At 39.1% G+C, this 21,155-nt stretch overlaps 1 protein-coding gene across 4 annotated transcripts in view; it reads left to right on the top strand.

The window, feature by feature from the left end:
- Positions 1 to 21,155, top strand: part of LOC106874478 (integrin beta pat-3) — a 132,743-nt gene that overhangs the window by 26,421 nt on the left and 85,167 nt on the right. For 2 of the 4 annotated variants that reach the window (XM_089365709.1, XM_089365708.1), the window contains exon 2: positions 19,722 to 19,821. The exons of the other annotated variants lie outside the window; for them this stretch is intronic. In XM_089365709.1, coding sequence (XP_089221835.1) covers positions 19,805 to 19,821 — 17 coding nt within the window. In that variant the 5' untranslated portion in view covers positions 19,722 to 19,804. The remainder of the gene's footprint in view (positions 1 to 19,721; positions 19,822 to 21,155) is intronic. 4 annotated transcript variants of the gene reach the window in all.

Raw genomic sequence — 21,155 nt, 5'->3', positions numbered from 1 at the left:
TCCAGTTCTTATTTCTTTACTGCCCACAAGGGGCTGGGCTACACACACAGGGGACAAACAAGGACAGACAAACGGATCAAGTCGATTATATCGACCCCAGTGCGTAACTGGTACTTATTTAATCGACCCCGAAAGGATGAAAGGTAAAGTCAACTTCGGCGGAATTTGAACTCAGAACGTAGCGGCAGACGAAATACCGCTTAGCATTTCGCCCGGCGTGCTAACGTTTCTGCCAGCTCGACCAGGAGTCCGCGAACCCGGGTAAATTACCCCAAGTGGAGTAAAAATGAAATTCTTGGGGGTAATGAGGACTCATTAGACATAAGGAAAATTATATAAAGAGCGTGTTCCTTGGTACGACAGAGATTTTTCTACTGGCAACACTGCATCTTTCCAATGTAATGGACATGTTTAGGAGACGTCACGCCATTTTGAACTACAATTTTGGTCTGGTGACTAAACAGATATTATTAGTCAGTTGACTATTACCCGCGTTAACCTTATTTTTCTGACACACATGTTTTTGCTTTGTTTAAGTAGATTTAAGTAGTTATTCAATTCAACCCTTCAACAAAATTGATTGGACCCTGAAGACTGTATCCAAATTGCTCTGGCATCAAAATGCCTCAATTATACATATATAAACACAAACACACACACACACTAAGAAAAAGTACGTCATGACATATTCTCCAATATACTACATATTAGTACAGGCTGGTACACAATCTGTACAGATAACACTAGAATAACAACTAAACTCGCTTTACGCGCAGAACTTGTAAGTTTGCTATAATGAATGGAAAACAAATATATATTGGTCACAGTTGAGGCACTGTTGATCATAAATGGAGCTTTTCGACGAAGCCTGACTGGGGAAATACAACAAACACAACAGCGTATATTCTTGCAAAACAATCTATAGATTAGCTTACTTATATGTGTGCGCATACAGATACAGACACACATCACACGCATATATCCATATAGGTACGCCCCCCCCCCCACGAAACTACACAACAAAAGTGTTGCTGTATTTCAAGCTGTTTCCCAGAAGTCGAAACGAACAAATAATTAAAGCAGAATTAGAAATTCTCTGTTAATAAACTAAGCTATCAGTGTTGTCACAAAGACGCGTCTGTCTCATCCTTTAACACAAGTCTTTTGTGAGTGTGTATGTGCGAAACCGTGTCAGTACATGCGGGTGTATGTATATATATATATATATATATATATATATATATATATATATATACCTGCATGTACTGCTACGGCTTCAAACACATACATGTATGTATATAACCATACATACATGCACACACTCATATATACTTACGCACACACACACATATATATAGATGCATATATCTATGAATATATATATATATATATATATATATATATATATATATATATATATATTAAGGGATCAGCAAATATTTGCTTCACCATATACCGAAGTTCAGAAATAGCAGCTAAAAAAGCTGAGAATCCCACAGATAGCATCACTTGTAACTCACAAAGGCAAAAACAAGAAGAAAAAACAATGAAAACTAACCAATTCCGATGTTTAACAGTAGACGCGTTTCTAGATCATGATTGATAATAATCAATTTCCTTCATCAGTACTGTATTCCAGTAGTAAATTTGACTATGCTAGCAAACTGTGTAAAAATTGTTAATTGTTAATTGATTTATTAATTAATAAATTGATAATCCTTTACCCTTTTAATTTGTAATATATATATATATATATATATATATATATATATATATATATATATATATATATATATATATATATATATTATCAAACACAAATACTTAACGCATACGGAAGATGTACTTGCCGGAAGCTGCTATTGGCGTGGTGAAGTATACTCACTCAAAGCACCGGTTGTTAAAAGACTTCAGAGTCATGGCGGGGTGAGATAACTCACCCTTAATCTCGTCCTCGTCTAGGAGTGATGGACATTGATGTTTCGTCGTTTTTTGTGGCTTGTCAACATCACGTACCTGACCAGGATTGGAGGTGAGTCGCTTCGCCAGGTTACGACTTATATGCTCATGGCGTGCAAGACTATATGCGGCTTTGCCCAAACAATGTATGCGTAAGAATAAATGCAAATATGGAAGAGAAGCAGCACTAGTCTGATAAAAACATTATCAAGCACGTTGTCGCGTATGTTTCTTCTTGGTGAGCGTGAATTGCTTCTTCTATAGCCCGTGTATGGATGCTGTCATCGTATGGATTTACAAAATTAATTTATCGACCCCGAAAGGATGAAAGGCAAAGTCGACCTCGGCGGAATTTGAACTCAGAACATAAAGACAGACGAAATACCGCTAAGCATTTCACCCGGCGTGCTAACATTTCTGCCAGCTCACCGCCCAAAATCCATAAAGATATTGATTTCAAATTTTGGCACAACCCCAGCAATTTCGAGGGAGGAGTTAAGTCGATTAAATCGACCCCAGTACTCAACAGATACTTATTTTATCGACCCCGAAAGGATGAAAGGCAAAGTTTTTTTGTGGGGAAAGGGATAGTCGATTACATTGGCCCCAGTGCTTGACTGATACTCTTTTCATCGACCCCCGAAACGACGAAAGGCAAAGTCGACCTCGGCGGAATTTGAACTCAGAACGTACAGTCGGAGGAAATGCCGTTAAGCATTATTCCCGACTCTATAACGATTTCGCTACCTCGCCACCCTTAATCTGTCGAAATATTGAAAGAAATAAGTGACGTTAATGATGACAGTGGTGGTGATAGTGTGTGTGTAGCATATAAGATGTATGTGTAGATTATAGCTTATAGTTGCAGCCATGTAACAATAAATAAGAGGTATGTGTAAAGTAATTCAGTTTGGAAGAAGTGACGAGGAATGTTGATGTAGTTGTGGGTGACGTTGGTGATGGTGGTGGCTGGAGTGAGATATTACAAGATTCTCTGCCCTGTTAGAAAGAATCTAGCTCACGTCTCAACTAACAGCACAACTGTTGTCTCTTGTCACACAGAGACCTTGTAGTTTCTGTAACGAGGGTGATTACTGGTGGGACGATGGGAGTGATGGTGGTGGTTGTGGTGCCGACGTTAGTATGCAGTAATAGTTGTAGCTGCAGTAGTAATAGTAGTAGTATTGGTTGGTAGTGGTGTTGGTGGTGGTGGTAGTAGTTGTAGTAGTAGTACCATTGTGACCTCGTCCGAGCGACATTATGAAGCGTCTTTGATTACCGTTATTGTAACTGTTGGAAGGCAGCGAGCTGGCAGAAACGTTAGCACACCGGGCGAAATGCTTAGCGGTATTTCGTTTGCCGTTACGTTCTGAGTTCAAATTCCGCCGAGGTCGACTTTGCCTTTCATCCTTTCGGGGTCGATAAATTAAGTACCAGTTACGCACTAGGGTCGATGTAATCGACTTAATCCGTTCGTCTGTTCTTATTTGTTCCCTCTATGTTTAGCCCCTTGTGGGCAATAACGATAACGAAATAGGTATTTCGTCTGTCTTAACGCCCTGAGTTCAAATTCCGCCGAGGTCGACTTTGCCTTTCATCCTTTCGGGGTCGATAACTTAAGTACTGGGGTCGATCTAATCGACTGCTCCCCACCCCACCTCCCCAAAAATTTCGGGCCTTGTGCCCAGAGAAGAAAAGGTTATTGTAATTTCAGGCCAACCCTGATCCGGTAGACCTTATGAATAGTCACTCTGTGACCGTCCCGTCTCATTTCTCTAATAAAAATTTGGAGCCATATCTCCCTCATATCCCACCAACCGTCTTAAATGCATTGCACATTGAATAAACACGCTCACACACTCATGCACTCACGCACGCACATGCACACACACACATCCACACGCATGCATGCACACACACACATGCACGCATGCACACATTCATATACGTGTATAAATGGGACGGTCAGGCCCAAAACGCATTTAATTATAGGATCTACTCATGAGAGATGACATATAATTGAAATTTGGTTCTTGGTTGAAGAAAGAAAACAAAAGCCTAACGGCTAACGTCTGTGGGTCGCTAAGAAAAGTGGGAGAAAATCTCAAGAAATATAAGAAAATAGAATTTTCACGTCTGAAAGAGAAGTGTGATCTTTGTTAGCTGGCGCAGTGACAGGTTACTGTGAATCATCTTTTTAAACCTGTTTTGGTCTGTGGAACAAGAACAGCATTAATTGATAATTATTAATTATGACATGGTGTAAGGCGGTGAGCTGGCTGAATCGTTAGCGCGTGCCGAACGAAATGCTTAGCGGCATTTCTTCTGGCTTTTTACGCGAGGTCAACTTTGCCTTTCATCCATTCGGGTTGGTAAAATAAGTACTAGTTGAGCATTGAACTGACTTCCCCACCTCTCAGAATTGGTGGCCTTGTGCCAAAAATTAGAAAGAATTAATTATGACATGGTTTTGCATCTAGCATCACAATGCTTTTACTGTCTTGAGTTGTAACATCGTTGAATGGTGCCGTGTCATATCTTTTAAAAACATGCGAGACTGAATTTGCTTGTGAGTAAAAGAACTCTCGTTGTACGCTATGTTAAACTAATCTTAGCGGTTACTAATCTGTAAAGAACATCACAGAATCTGTTATTAGCAGAAAAGACTACTTTTGAGATGAGGGGAACGGGGGTTTTTTTTATGTTGGAAGACCCCGTTGACATTAATTGTTATCTAACGAGGCCAGATTTGAAAAGCAATAACAACAACAACAATTATACTGCTAAAACCATTACTGATTATCTATCTATCTATCTATCATAAATATACAGGGATTAGCATTGAGTTGCTTCTCCAACATACTGAAAATTTAGAAATAGCAGTCAAAGAACTACTGATTCTAAACTACAAATTTTTCTCTAAACGGATGGCATATATATATATATATATATATATATATATATATATATATATATATATATATATATATATATATATCGTTTGTAAAAAACATAAATCCGAAAGAAGCACACTCTAAGATGTAGAGCAGTATATATTAAAAAGAGGAAGGGGCGGTTTATGGGATTACCTTAGGTTTCCCGTCCATAAAGGGTTTAGCTTTATGGCGTATCGTCAGATCATAAAAACCTGTTGGCTCAAGACCTCTTAAAATATTTTAAAGAAGTCTTGAGCAAACAGGTTTTGGGATTTGACGATACACCATAAAGCTAAACCCTTTATGGACGGGAAACCTAAGGTAATCACATAAACCGGCTTTCCCCATTTTTAATACATACATACATACATACATACATACACACACAACACACACGGGCTTCCACAGTTTTCGTCTACCAAATTTACTCACAAGATATCGGCCGGTCTGTCTCTATAGTAGAAGACAGCTACCCAAGGTGCCGGCCTGTTCAGTCAGAACTAGGAACCACACGGCTATAAAGTGTTTTTCTTAACCACAAAACTATGCTTGCAGGACTGTTTTATCTAGGGGTGTTCTCCCCCCCCCCCACACCTACCTCTCGCTCTCTCTCGCTCGCGTGTGTGTGAGGAAACTGAGACGGATCTGGTTTACTTGTCTCCTAGCAAATCGGAAGACAACCGACCATGTACAGGCCTCCCACGTTGGCCTGTTGCCTTTCGTTGTTGTCAGAGAAGTATTAAAAAAAGCTGGCGACGGCTGCCATTGTATAATGGCGACGATGAAACATGAATCATACAAACGAATAAACCATGAAAGAAAGAAACAAAAACATATAACGACGAAGAAATTGAAGCTCTACTAATGAGTTATGGATTGTTATATGAGCTATCGGTCATCTGGGTGGGTAAATGTATCAGAGAAGAGAAAGAACAAGGTATAAATTACAATCTGGTCAAGTTTCAACTATCGATTGTCATTGTTAAAGAAAACAAAACAAGGAAAAAAAAAAACGAATAACAATAAGAATTTAAAAAGAAGACGTCGATGTTAAGAATGAAAAGTAAAATAAAAGCACATACATACACATGCACGTACAGAAACCAATGCAAGTAGACATACATACACACACAGTGCAAAGACGCTCACATATATACACACATGTACGTACGAACACTCGTACAGGCAGACGACACATATGCACCAGCGCGCGCGCATATACACACTAGCGGCGTAGCTAGAGTGTGTGCCACCCGGGAGATCTCTTGAGTTTGACACCCCTACACACTGAGGATAGGGTATAAGCCTAGGCTTGTACAGCAGACTCAAAAGTGCCTCCACCTTAAAAGGGACGCCCTCCCCAACACCCTTACCTATCTACGTTACTCACACACACACACCTAAAGACATACACACACAAACACACACATACCTAAAGACATACGCATACAGAGGAGACACATATGCACATATACGCACACACCTAAAGACGTACTACACAGAGGGCACACACGCACACAAAGACATACGCATACAGAGGTCACACATATGCACACACACACACACACACACACACACCTACCTAAAGACCTACGCATACAGAAGATAGACATACATACATACATAATCACACACACATACGCCTATAAACATGCACATACAAAAACGCTTGCGTATACAACACAACACAACACACACACACACACACACACACAAACTTAGGCAGCCATATACACTAGACACAATGTCATGCACTTAGTGAAGACCAATACAAATTACTACAACAGCAACAACAGCAGCACGCAAAAACAAAGATGATTTGTGGTTGGTTTCTATGTCAACACAAAGTTAAAAGGAAGTTGGTCAGATGAGGTTTCTTACTGTCATGAAAACTAACAAGAGAAGCTTGACAACAAATATATTGGCTGACCTCGTTGACACGTTGTGATGTGTGTGTGTGTGTGTGTGTGTGTGTTTATATGTGTGCGTACGTACCCGTGTATATGTGCGCGTGTCTCTGATAACATGTGATTGTATGTGTGCATGCACGTGTGTTTGCGTGTGTATGTCTCACAGCGCGTGTGTGTGTGTGTACGTGTGTAGTGTGTGTGTACGCGTGTAGTGTGTGCATGTGTGTATTTGTGCGTATTTGATGCGTACGTACGTGTATCTCAGCACGTATGTGTATGTGTATGAGCTTGTGCGTGTTTGTATGTGCTTATGTGTTTGTGTGTGTGTGAGTGTGTGGTTGTGTGCAGTGGTCCGGGAACGAAATTTACTTGGGGGTGGGGTGCAAACTCACGTCCGATATTCTTTTAAAAACAATGCCGATTTATTTTCAATCTTAATATGAAAGCAAACATAGGTATGATAATATTATTTTTATTATTATACATGGAAAACTAATGTTTCAAATCATTTCAAAAATTTTTCTATACTCGCTCGCTTTGGCGATGAAGTTTTCCAAGAGGATGTCCAAAGTGTTTTCATAGCACAAGTTTATATGTTCATGCATTAACAACACAGTGTCAGACGGTTTTGTGTCATTGTGGTACGGAGTCAGGTCTTCAAACGGCGAAGTGTGTTGAACATTCAATTTAACAAAAAATATCAATTAATAAAAAATATAAACCATTTCAAGTTTGAATAAACATAAAATGATGTTTTGTGGGGTGTCTATTTACTTGTCATGTCTGTATACACAGCAACTTTTCATTACTGATCAATTTTTAAACATTATTTTCTAAGCCTGAGAAAGGTAAGTAGGGGGTCCAGTATAGAATCTTGTATCCTCACAAAATTTGGGGGGGGGGGGGAGGAGCACTTGCACCCCCTGTTCTCGGACCCTTGTGTGTTTGTGGGTACGTATGTATGTTTACATGAGTCATAACGTGTATTGTTTTTGTACGTAGAGGCCCGGTGCTCGATGTTACTGCGTGACATATTGGATAAGTGTTGTTAATCATAACCTCGAAACAACCCAATAATTGAAATTGAGTTAAAGGAAACTGTGCAGAAGCCCGTCGAATAGGAAATTCATTAAGATCCGTTCTTGCCGCATAGTGCCATGCTGATCCACTCGTAGATTACGTTAAGGCAGATGTGTCTGTCGAAGTTGATTTCTCTCGATATGAAAATTAAATTATTAAATCAACTTCGAAATGGAAATTGGTTAGTTACAAGCTGTGAAATAGTTTAATATGAAGGCGGCAACTTAAAGAAACAAAATGGGTGAAAAAACCATATCCTGTAAAATTGCTGGATCATCAATAAATTCAAGACATCTGAATACGTAGTAGAGTAACATTGTAAAATGGCTTTACAGAAAAACAAAAACAAAACTTCCATGTTGTAATTGTTACCATAGACGATTACGTTACGACTTTGTAACGGTAGATCGTCAGAAGAATATAGTAATTTAATCCATTTGTTTGTTATCAACGTTAGTCGATAAACAAACTTAAGTTGAAAGTTACGTGTACACTAAGTAGATTATTCTATATGAGTCGTTGAGGACAAGTATTTCATTATCTATATTTTATCAGTGAAATAAATAATTAAAGAGACAGACAGACAGACTGATTATAAACGAGGTCTGAGGAAGAAAAAGTGAGGTTGTCTGAAGAAGAGAAATTCGACTCAGGTATATATCTTATATACAACCCTCCTCTCTCTCTCTCTCTCTCTCTCTCTCTCTCTCTCTCTCTCTCTCTATATATATATATATATATATATATATATATATATATATATATACACACACACACTTATGTTTGTTCGGAAGAAAGCAGGCCATGAAATTGCACAGAGAATTAGATGCTATTCAGCAAAGTAATTAATACATAACAGCTGTTTCTCTTTGCTTTTAATTAGTGAAGAGTATTGGTCACGTCATCTCTGAGGATCGACCAATGAAACAGTCGGTCGAGAGACTCTACTCTGTTTTCTTCCGGATATCAAAAACATAGCAGAAATGTGTTTGCATTCTTACTTAGCTTTTCGCCATAGCTAATGGAATGCTACGATTTTAAAATTTTTATTTCAGTACTTGTAATATGCTTCCGGGAAAAAAAATGTGTGATTACAATGGAGAATGCTTGAAGTCCAACACAACAATATTCATATCATTTTTCTCTTCTTCAGCATCACACTCGTTACATTTTGATAACCACTCCGTTACATATTCCACAATGTAACCTCGTGTATATCGTTGGCGATCTTTTCTTCCTCCGTCTTCTCTTCTTTGGACTTTCCTATATTTCCGACGAAGAGCTCCGCTCGAAACGTCAGGTTCTCTTTCTTTCCTTTCCTGAGCGTCCAGTAACACAGTATCTGTATCACGTCCTCGCATTGTTGTTTTTTTTTGTCGTTTTTCTTGTTTGAACTCACTATATATATATATATATATATATATATATATATATATATATATATACATACGCGTGCGTGAGGGATAGTGAGTGAGCGAGTGTGTGTGTACAAATCGTTTTGCCTCTGGAAAAGTTAGCTGATGAAATAGATGTCCTTCATCATTATACATACATACTCATATTTATGTACTCACACACGCATCTACATCTTAGTGTGGGCACACACACACACACACGCACGCAGCCATATAATCAATCATTTCTCTGATACATTCACAAAAGCCATTCACAATAAATTGAGAAACGCTGTAATATTATAAGTCGTCTGGTTTGCAAATCGTCTGCATCGGGCTAAGGAGTGTCTTAACCTGACTCTTTTTTTACGTCGTCATTATTGTAGTTATCGTTGCTGGTTTTCGTTCAGTATCAAGATAACCTTCATTGAACAGACATATATGAATCAAGCGCCGTGACCAGTCCGTGTGTTTTGTGCATGTGCATGCGTGCGTACGTGCGTGCGTATTGTTGTTAAGAAGGTGGCGAGAAGCAGAATCGTTAGCATGCTTGGCAAAATGCTTAGCAGCATTTCGTCCGTCGTTACAATCTGAGTTCAAGTTCCGCCGTGGAGGCGCAATGGCCCAGTGGTTAGGGCAGCGTATTCGCGGTCATAGGATCGCGGTTTCGATTCCCAGACCAGGCGTTGTGAGTGTTTATTGAGCGAAAACACCTAAAGCTCCACGAGGCTCCGGCAGGGGATGGTGGCGAACCCTGCTGTACTCTTCCACCACAACTTTCTCTCAATCTTACTTCCTGTTTCTGTTGTGCCTGTAATTCAAAGGGTCAGCCTTGTCACACTGTGTCACGCTGAATCTCCCCGAGAACTACGTTAAGGGTACACGTGTCTGTGGAGTGCTCAGCCACTTGCACGTTAATTTCACGAGCAGGCTGTTCCGTTGATTGGATCAACTGGAACCATCGTCGTCGTAACCGACGGAGTGCCAGCAACAACAACAAGTTCTGCCGATGTCGACTTTGCCTTTCAGGATCCTTTCGGTATCGATGGAATAAGTACTAGTTGAGCACTGGGGTCAATGTAGTCGACTTACCCCTTTCCCCCAAATTTCAGGACTATAGTAGAAATGGAGACATATGAAAACTTACTATTTAGCGAGCAGAACACCTCCGTCCCTAAAGTATTTGGATCTATTTTAAAACGGGGGCCACATTTTTCATTAATGTTTTACGTAGTGTTTTTGGTACCGAAAGACTTTCAAACTTCGTATACTTATCTATTTGTGTTATAGAACAGAAAAATATTTTTGTATTCGAATTTATTTCATGTAAAAAATTGTCTTATTTCGATAATTTCAACCAATCACTGACAAGTATTCAGTTGTTTATATTTACTCCTTTGGCTGATTAAGCGATGTAAAGCGTATTTAATCTCCATACCTTCGTTTTATTTGCTTTTTTCATTTTAAATTTGCTTTAACCCTAACCCTAAGGTTAGGGTTAGGGTTAATTGTTTCAGAATCGTTTGTTTATGTAGTCGGCACTTAATGTATATCGGCTGAATGGACGTCAGTGATTGGTTGAAATTACAGAAATACGACAACTTTAACATGGAATAACTTATGGATTTCTTTTTTTTTTAAGAAGACTAAGAGAAAAAGATGTTTTATATGACACATTCTACCAGTGTTCCAAGTTTCAAAGTGTTTCGTTAATGAAAAATGTGGCCCCCGTTTTAAAAAAGATCCAAGTATTTTCCGTTATTTTATTGACATTCATAATCAGTGTTATACATTCTTTCTATTACAAATCTTTGCATCCAATCTTATTATCTAGAAAGTTCGCAGACAGCCATTTCATTAATAATATGGTAGTAAATTAAAGGCGGCGAGCTGGCAGAAACGTTAGCACGCCGGGCGAAAAACATAGCGGTATTTCGCCTGCCGTTACGTTCCGAGTTCAAATTCCGCCGAGGTCGACTTTGCCTTTCATCCTTTCGGGGTCGATTAAATAAGTACCAGTTACGCACTGGGGTCGATATAATCGACTTAATCCCGTTGTCTGTCCTTGTTTGTCCCCTCTATGTTTAGCCCCTTGTGGGCAATAAGGAAATAAGAAACATTAGCACGCCGGGCGAAAAGCTCTGCAGTATTTCGTCTGTCTTTACTTTCTGAGTTCAAATTCCGCCGAGATTGACTTTGCATTTCATCCTTTCAGGGTCGATAAATTAAGTACCAGTTGCGTACTGGGAACGATCTAATCGACTGGCCCCCTCCCGCCAAATTTCGGGCCTTGTGCCTAGAGTAGAAAAGAATTTCGCATGTTTATTCCAATTTTCTTTTAATGTCAACCGACTCACTTCTTATTAGAGCCGCTGAAAGATGTGTTGAGCTGTAAGCAATGTAGATAGACTTGTTGGTTATCTATGTAAAGGATTTATCGCTTGTTGCTATAAAATTACCGAATATGGTAATAGTATTAACTAACTTGCTAATCCAAATCCATGTTCACATTAAAGCGGAGCCGCCGCAGGGTCAAATCCAAGGAGCGATTTTCTATACTTTAATAAGATCAGTTATTTGAAATTTTTCGGAAAATAAACGATAAGGATGCGCGTACATCTTGTCTTTAAAGCCAAGAGAAAAGAGTAGTGGACATGTTTCGGTCAAATGAGACTTCTTCAACGAACTATACCCTGCCCAGTTGGCAAGGCTACGTTCCTCCTCTCAATCATACTGGCAACCTCGCCAACCAGTTTGTAGGAGAGAGGAGAAAACCGTAAAGGTTATAACTACGGCACTATCGTGTCATATGACCACCGTACAACATGATAAAGGTTATTGTTGTGTTCATATATTGTTATAGTGAACACATCAAAGATATATCTCTGCAGTCAACGTTGTTTTCTTTCCTCCCCGAGGACTATTGGCTCCGACCTTCATTTCATAAGCTGTCCTGAACTGATTAATCGAAATTATTACAAGTGTGTCTGTCTGCGTGCGCACACACATTCACATGCAAACATACACACATACACACAAAGGCACACACACACACACACACACACGTACTCACGAACACGCATCCACTATGCGCGCTGACTTATACACATATATATAACGCCATCTACACTTCTTCATACGCAAATGCATACACGCGTGCGCGTGCGCGCAAGCAACTATTTTCATACAGAACCATCCATACACACACACACACACACACACACACACACACACACACACACACACACACACACACACACACACACACACACACACACCAAATACATCCCACCTCGCTAACATCACTCTGCATTAATCACTGTCTGTATTTGCCCTTTCTGCTTGTTTAGTTGCTGTTATAATAATCCTCATTAATAATATTTCCATTATTTCATATATTTCTCATTAATATCGATTCTATTATTTTTCTCACTTGTCGCTCGCGCGCCTACACACACACACACACACACACACACACACACACACACACACACACACACAGGTATTGAATTGTGCGTATATCTACGTATATCTATATGTACTATAATATATATATATACACACGCATACAAATACATGTGTATACACATATACACTATATATATATATATATATATATATATATATATATATATATATATATGAATATATTATGTGTATATTTATACATATATTTGTGTGTATATGTATATATATATGTGTGTGTATATACATACATACACACACACATACATACATACACATTCATATCGTATGTGTATTGTTCTATGTCGTCTATATTGCAAAATATATAATTTTGATTCATCAACTCATAAAAATAGTCGGATTAGTAATGTGTGTGTGTGTGTGTGTGTTATAAGGTCCATACATGTGTTTATGCGTGTGTGTGTGTGTGTGTGTAGGTTTATACGAGTATATGTGTATGTATGTGTACATGTCTACGTGCGTTTATGTGTGCGCGCTGAATCAGGTTTATCATGATGAAACAATACCTCGCTGCTGTTGTATCGTCTGCTCTCCTCAATCCTCTCTCTCTCTCTATGAAGCTGTCTTTTACATGTTTGTAAGTTAACAAAAAATTTCCATCGAAAAAAATTGTAAAAAATTAAGAAAACAAAAAACCCCAGCAGTATTGAGATGTCTTACACAATAGCAATAACCATCTTCACCACCATTATCATTATCATCGCCGACATCATCACCATCACCACCACACATCATTACCACCACCACCACTACTATCACTGCCACCATCATCATCACCATCTCCACCATCATCACTCAATAATAATAATAATCTTTTCTACTATAGGTAGAAGGCCTGAAATTTTGTCGAGGAAGAGGTGGTCAATTTACATCGATTCCAGTGCTCAGCTGGGACTTATTTTATCGATTTTGAAAGGTTGAAAGGCAAAGTGGACCTCGGTGGAATATGTACTCAGAACGCAACGGTATATGAAATATCGCCAAGCATTTTTGTCCAATATGCTTACGATTCTGCCTTATAATCCTTTTCTATCATAAGCCTGTGGAGGCGCAATGGCCCAGTGGTTAGGGCAGCGGACTCGTGGTCATAGGATCGCGGTTTCGATTCCATGACCGGGCGTTGTGAGTGTTTATTGAGCGAAAACACCTAAAAGCTCCACGAGGCTCCGGCAGGGGATGGTGGCGAACCCTACTGTACTCTTCCACCACAACTTTCTCTCACTCTTTCTTCCTGTTTTTGTTGTGCCTGTAATTCAAAGGGCCAGCCTTGTCACACTCTGTGTCACGCTGAATATCCCCGAGAACTACGTTAAGGGTACACGTGTCTGTGGAGTGCTCAGCCACTTGCACGTTAATTTCCCGAGCAGGCTGTTCCGTTGATCGGATCAACTGGAACCCTCGACGTCGTAAGCGACGGTGTGCCAACAACAACAAATCATAGGCCTAAAATTTTTTGAGGGGCGGGGACTAGTCGATTACATCGAGCCCAATATTCAACTGGTACTTATTTTATCGACTTCGAATGATGAAAAGTGAAGCCGACCTCAGCGGAATTTGAACTGAGGACGTAAAGACTGGCGAAATGCGACTGAACACGTCTTCAGGCGTGCTACCGATTCTGCCAGCTCACCGCCTTATGGTCGTCGATAAGGATTACAACAACAACAACAACAACAACAACAGCAAGAATGAGTATATGTAATAACAGCGACTAAATTGTGAATGCTACTTACGTTGATAACCAGAACAACAGGAATGGCAACAAGAACAATTGCAGAAATAATCATAAAAATAACACCAACAATAGCAACAACGATGACAACTGGAATAGCAACTGCAAAAAGTACAGGATTAGCAACGACAATAACAGCAGAAATAACAACGATATTGAAAGCAGCGATAAGCATAGAAGAACGACTTGAACAACAATAACAATGGCAGTTGCATAATTAGCACCGACAATAAAGGCAGAACAGCGTTATAATTAAAAGCGACATCAGTGACAACAACAACAGTAAAAACAAAAACAAAAAAACAATGACAACAAAACCTGATAATAACAGAAACAACAAACAAACACAGCGATATCAATAAATAGTAAATAATAATAATAATAATAATAATAATAATATAAATGATAACAGCAACAACAACAAGAAACACTATTAATGATAACGAGTTTGACCAGCAATATAGCTATGATTGCAATAACAACAAGAACAGCAGCAAATATTGTTGCCATGAATGCAAATAATGGGTTTTTAAGGATGTAATTTATTTCAGCTTTATTGCATCCAACATGGTTTCAATGGATGGACGGTCAGACGGGTAAACCGGGATTGGGGTCAAGGAGTCGTTTTACGGACGTCACTGTTTCAATAGTGCTTTTTTTAATATTCATGAATCTACTACTACTACTACTACTACTACTACTACTACTACTACTACTACTACTAACCCCCACACCATATTCATGAATGTAGCAACACAGTTTCAACGATAAGTATTCTATTTGGCTGAATGGAATTAAATACCTTATATATATGTGTGTGTTTGTATGTAAGATATTTGAGGACAGATTTATATTTATAAGAAAACATACAATAACAGATAATAATTTATTTATCAAGAAATGCTATGACGATAAAAATAAACCTTCTTTTCTATAATGTTATTCAATAAAGCCATCTTCAACTTCATCATCTGTTTCTATATGAGATCTAAATCATCTGCATACTCGAATCAAGTGGTCCTTGGTTCATTTTGGACATTACTCTGACTATGGCAGCTTTCGTAGAATCTTTGGTGTTATGGGCATATTTATTGACCTCCCTCTCAACAACGCTCCACATGTAATAGTCCAATGGATTGAGATATGGGGAATTAGGAGGCCAAATGTTAGGGGTTATGTGATCATGAAAAGTTTCAGCCATCCATTCTTGTGTTACTAGAGCCATGTGTGATAGTGCAGAGTCTTGCTGAAACACATGGCCTTCCATTGCATACACTGTCTATCCAGGGCTTAACAATTATTTCCAGGACCTCAATATAGGCGGCAGAGTTAACTCTAAGGCCTTGTGGAAAGAAGTAAGGAGGCATCACACGTCCTTCATTACTGACAACCCCTAAAACTATGACAGTTGCAGGGAATTTTGTATGCAGAAACTTCAGAAGGGTCTGCACATAACAATATGTCATTTCATCTGTTAACTTTTTGATCTTGATCGAAGTTTTTCGCGCTTGAGAAAAACCAAATCAAATATTCTTCTGCTGGAGTTTTCAGTTTGTTTAAGAGTATTTTAAATCTGATGTAGTGATTTTCTTTTGCCTTTTCTGACAAATTGACCTTTCCTCATCATATAAGATTTATATCTGATGTCTTCGTGGACGACACTTCTGACTGTTCCTTCTGACACATGGAGATCTTTTGCAATTGACCTCATGGATTTTCTGGGATTGTAACTATATATAATAAACCCCACCCACCCCCATAATTGCTGGCCTTGTATATATATGTATGTGTGTGTATGTTTGTGTGTCTGTGTTTGTTACCCCAACATCGCTTGACAACCGATGCTGGTGTGCTTACGTCCCCGTAATTCTCTTTCATATGGTTTATTTTAGACGTAGCGTTTGATTTTGAAAATTTAGCTGTTATTTCTAGCAGATCATGATTCCTTCCCCTCCAGCAACGGAAGTTTGTTTCTTTGGTTTAATTATGTTTAATAAGGTTCGTGTAATTTTGAATGGTTTTTCTTGAGTTATATTGGGTACATGATGATTTTACGTGTGTTCCGAGATGTCTATCGTGATTTGGCTGCTATTTCTTGTAGGTCAAGAGACCATATATAGACTTCTACGTTGGCTCTGGCTCGCCTTTGTTCAGTCGTTACAAAAATAGCGATATTGAAATAATCTTAAACTCTCCTTTCTCTCAGCGAGTTTGTGTATGTGTTTGCAGGCTGACATTGGAGAGTAAGCTTGTTTTTGTCTGTATGTGTGTGTTTCTTTCTCCTTCTTTCTCTTTCCTTTTGTCTCCACTTCTCCTCAGCTAAATTTCAGTTGAAAACAGTCGCCCTGACTTATCTTAATTTTAATTATAATACTTTATAGGTAAAGTGAACGCCTATTTGATAAGATTTCACCTCCCGTTTAATCTTCTGTATTATTTATATAAATATTCCTATATGGACGTACGTAGACCACACAAACACACGTTTGTGTGCGTGTCTTTCCTTTCCTGAGCGTCCAATAATACTATCCATATCACGTCCTCACTTTGTTGTTTTTTTGTTTTTTTGTTATTGTTTTTTTGAACTATATATATATATATGTCAGTGCTCGTGTCTTTCAAAATTTGTCTATCACTCTGTTTTACGTATTTGGAATTTAGAACGTAAATAATCAGAAGAAACGCCACTAAGCATCCTGTCCGACGTAGTAATCATTTTGCCGGCTTACCGTCTTAAAAATGTAACAGAAGTAATACCAAGCTATAGAGAGACGTACTTCATCAGAATAGATAGTTTTGAGCAGAGAAGGAGCTATAATACTGGTGATCTGAAAATAGCTCTTCTGTAGCAGATGCACATCTCTGTCTTGAATGCAGTTTAGCTGCACCGATGTCTGCGTGGTCTACTTCGTTATTCTCGAGTAGCAGCGTGATTTGTATGGGAGATCGATGTCGATACTGTGCTACTGAGCTATGTAAGTGTTTGGTCATATAAAAATACGTACTCGGGTTGATTTGTTCGATTAAAACCTTTCATGGCAGTGTCCCACTATGACCGCAGTTCAAAGACTGAAACAAAAAGAAAAGAATCCGATCCTTCGATATTGGTCTACAAAGTGTCGGTATTAGAAGACAATATCATTCACCCTCTTTTTCAGCCTGCTCTATCTATATCAGGAGGGAAGTCTGTGAGGGGACAATGATATCATGTACCAATACTGAAGCATTGCAAAATAAATAAGCAGATAAATAAATAATTAAAAAAAAAACATGTCAACGTTGACAAAGAGATGAAATATGATCGTCCATATGTATTATTCATAGCCAGAAACAAAAGCGAAAACATGCAGTTTCATGGAGATTTCGATTCCTTCCGGTCAAAACATTTCCGGGAAGGAAGGAAAAAAAGGAAGTTTAGAAATCTATTAAAGGATAGTTTGTGTATATGGTGGTGGCGGTGGTGGTGGGCATAGCATTATCGGTAATAAAAATAGCTGAAGCATTGATTATCAGAAATGATCCCCACGAAAAGTATAACGAACAAAAAACTTTCTGCTAAGCACAATAAAGTGAACCGCTCGCTGTGCTATCGCTCAGTCTGTTAGAAATAACAGTGAAATTTCTCTCAAATCATACCATGCAGTTTTTTAATATGTCGGACGATCTTTCGATACGAGTCCTTAATATCCGCCTTTTCCGTAAAAAGTGTCTTCGGCGATCTTTACCAAAGATCGGTCTTTTCTGTAACACCCGCACGATCTTCACTACGGTGTTAGGGTTACGGTTTTAGTGTCAGGGTTGGTTAGGGACCGAATTTCGTAACCCAAACCCTAAAACCGAAGCCCTAACCCTAACCCTAAACCCTTCAAAATAAATCGCGCTCTCTGTATGTCTTTCACTTTTATGACGTCGTTTCCCCGTTTCTCTCCAACACTTTTTACGGAAAAGGCCGATCTTTGGTAAAGATCGCCGAAGACACTTTTTATGGAAAAGGCCGATATTTCTGACTGGTATCGAAAGATCGCCATATGTCGCACAACACAGTTACCTCCCGATCAATAATGGTTTCAAATTTTAGCACAAGGCCAGAAATTTCGGGGCAGGAAATAAGCTGATTACATCGATCCCCATTGCTCAACTGGTACTCATTTTTATCAACTCTGAAAGGATGAAAGGCAAAGTCGACCTCTGAGGAATTTCAGGTCAGAACGTTAAATCGGACGAAATGTCACTAAGCATTTTGCTCAGCGTGTTAACGATTCTGCCCGATCAATAATGGTTTCAAATTTTGGCACAAGGCCAGCAATTTCGAGGCAGTCGATTAGGCATAATTACAGATGTGTACCCCTCCTCCGACTTTATTGCCTCATAACTTCCAGAAAAATGGATACTTTTTAAGGAAATTTTCAACAAATATCGTTTAGATCCTGTTGATTGAGTGTATACTCTTTTACTCTTTTACTTGTTTCAGTCATTTGACTGTGGTCATGCTGGAGCACCGCCTTTTAGTCGAGCAAATCGACCCCAGGACTTATTCTTTGGAAGCCTAGTACTTATTCTATCGGTCTCTTTTGCCGAACTGCTAAGTTACGGGGACGTAAACACACCACCGTCGGTTGTCAAGCGATGTTGGGAGGACAAACACAGACACACAAAGACATATACATCTATATACATATATACGACGAGCTTCTTTCAGTTTCCGTCTACCAAATCCACTCACAAGGCTTTGGTCGGCCCGAGGCTATAGTAGAAGACACTTGCCCAAGGTGCCACGCAGTGCGAATGAACCCGGAACCATGTGGTTGGTAAGAAAGCTACTTACCACACAGCCACTCTTTTTTTTTTTTCACCACAGCCTTCGAGATGATGGAAGACATCTTTTTATAACAAAAAACCAAAAAGAAAAAAATAGAAAATTTTATGATTTTTTTCACTCCCACTACCCCCAATCCGGACTGATTTTTGACCAATTATTGTCATTAATTTTTTTATTGCACTACACACTTAAAAAGCTTGGGAGAAACATTTTCCGTAAAAAAAAAAAAAACTTTTCAGAGGAAAAAGTGTGATATAAGGGAGATTTGGCTGTCGTTTCTAGCACATTCCAAGCCCCCCTTCCTTGTTTCTTTCTTACTCAGATATGTATTCAATAGTCTCCCCCATAAACATATTTATGCTATATAAGAAAGAAAAAATTGAAAATTTATGATTTTTTTTTTAGCTCCGCTTCCTGCTTCTGTTTGCTTCAATTTGTAATTCTAAAATATTGGAGAACCTAGAAGGTTATTGCTGGGATTTATCCACATGGACTTTAATAAGAGGTATGTAAAAGACGATTTCTTTTGATAGCGTGGAGGCGCAATGGCCCAGTGGTTAGGGCAGCGGACTCGCGGTGATAGGATCGCGGTTTCGATTCCCAGACCGGGCGTTGTGAGTGTTTATTGAGCGAAAACACCTAAAGTTCCACGAGGCTCCGGCAGGGGATGGTGGCGAACCCTGCTGTACTCTTTCACCACAACTTTCTCTCACTCTTACTTCCTGTTTCTGTTGTGCCTGTAATTCAAAGGGTCAGCCTTGTCACACTGTGTCACGCTGAATATCCCCGAGAACTACGTTAAGGGTACACGTGTCTGTGGAGTGCTCAGCCACTTGCACGTTAATTTCACGAGCAGGCTGTTCCGTTGATTGGATCAACTGGAACCATCGTCGTCGTAAGCGACGGAGTGCCAACAACATTTTGATAGCATAATTTTCTTTCAGAAAAATGTTCTCACTCTCTCTCTCTCTCTCTCTCCCTCTTTCTCTCTCACACACACACACACGGCCTCTCTTGGAGTGCGGGTAAAAATTTAAATTACCATATTTTTTGTTTGTGTTTTTTCGTGTGTGTTACTTCAGCATCATCATTCCATAAAATGTGTTTATGTGGAGAAAATATTGAAAGACATCAATAGGCGCAGGGGTGGCTGTGTGGTAAATAGCTTGCTTACCAACCACATGGTTCTGGGTTCAGTCCCACTGCGTGGCACCTTGGGCAAGTGTCTTCTACTATACCCTAGGGCCGACCAAAGCCTTGTGAGTGAATTTGGTAGACGGAAACTGAAAGAAGCCCGTCGTATATATGTATATATATATATATAATGTATATATATATATAATTTATGTGTGTGTATATGTTTGTGTGTCTGTGTTTGTCACCCCAACTTCGCTTGACAACCGATGCTGGCAAAAGTAAGGAATACGTACACCCGGGGTTTTTGTTACGCCGAAAACGGATGGTGTACGTATTCTTTATCTCCACCAAAAATCTTTTAAACATCAAATGCCTATGTGGGTCCATGTGAGTAAAATAGGAACCAAAGAGGTCCGTAGGTAGAAAATGGTTGTAACCATAGATCTACGTAGAATCGATCTTGTAAGAAGGCCAAAAGAAAAAGAAAAAATGTAAACAAAAGAACACGCTGTAAATTCCATTCTTTAAATTCACCAAGAGGAAAGGAATGTTTTTGTGTCCTTAATTGGGATTATATGAAGAGGAGCGGACAGGAATTTTAGTGGCGACAACAATAATTTGGAGGTTTACTAATTCGTGTAATTGCCGACAAAGGGGAAATAAAAATAAAAAAATACATATCTGTGCACAGACACGCACTCG

The sequence above is a fragment of the Octopus bimaculoides genome, chromosome 18 (assembly GCF_046866305.1).
Source record: "Octopus bimaculoides isolate indiv1 chromosome 18, ASM4686630v1, whole genome shotgun sequence".
In the NCBI taxonomy this organism is placed as follows: Eukaryota; Metazoa; Mollusca; class Cephalopoda; order Octopoda; family Octopodidae; genus Octopus; species Octopus bimaculoides.
This window is presented reverse-complemented; position numbering and strand designations above follow the sequence as displayed.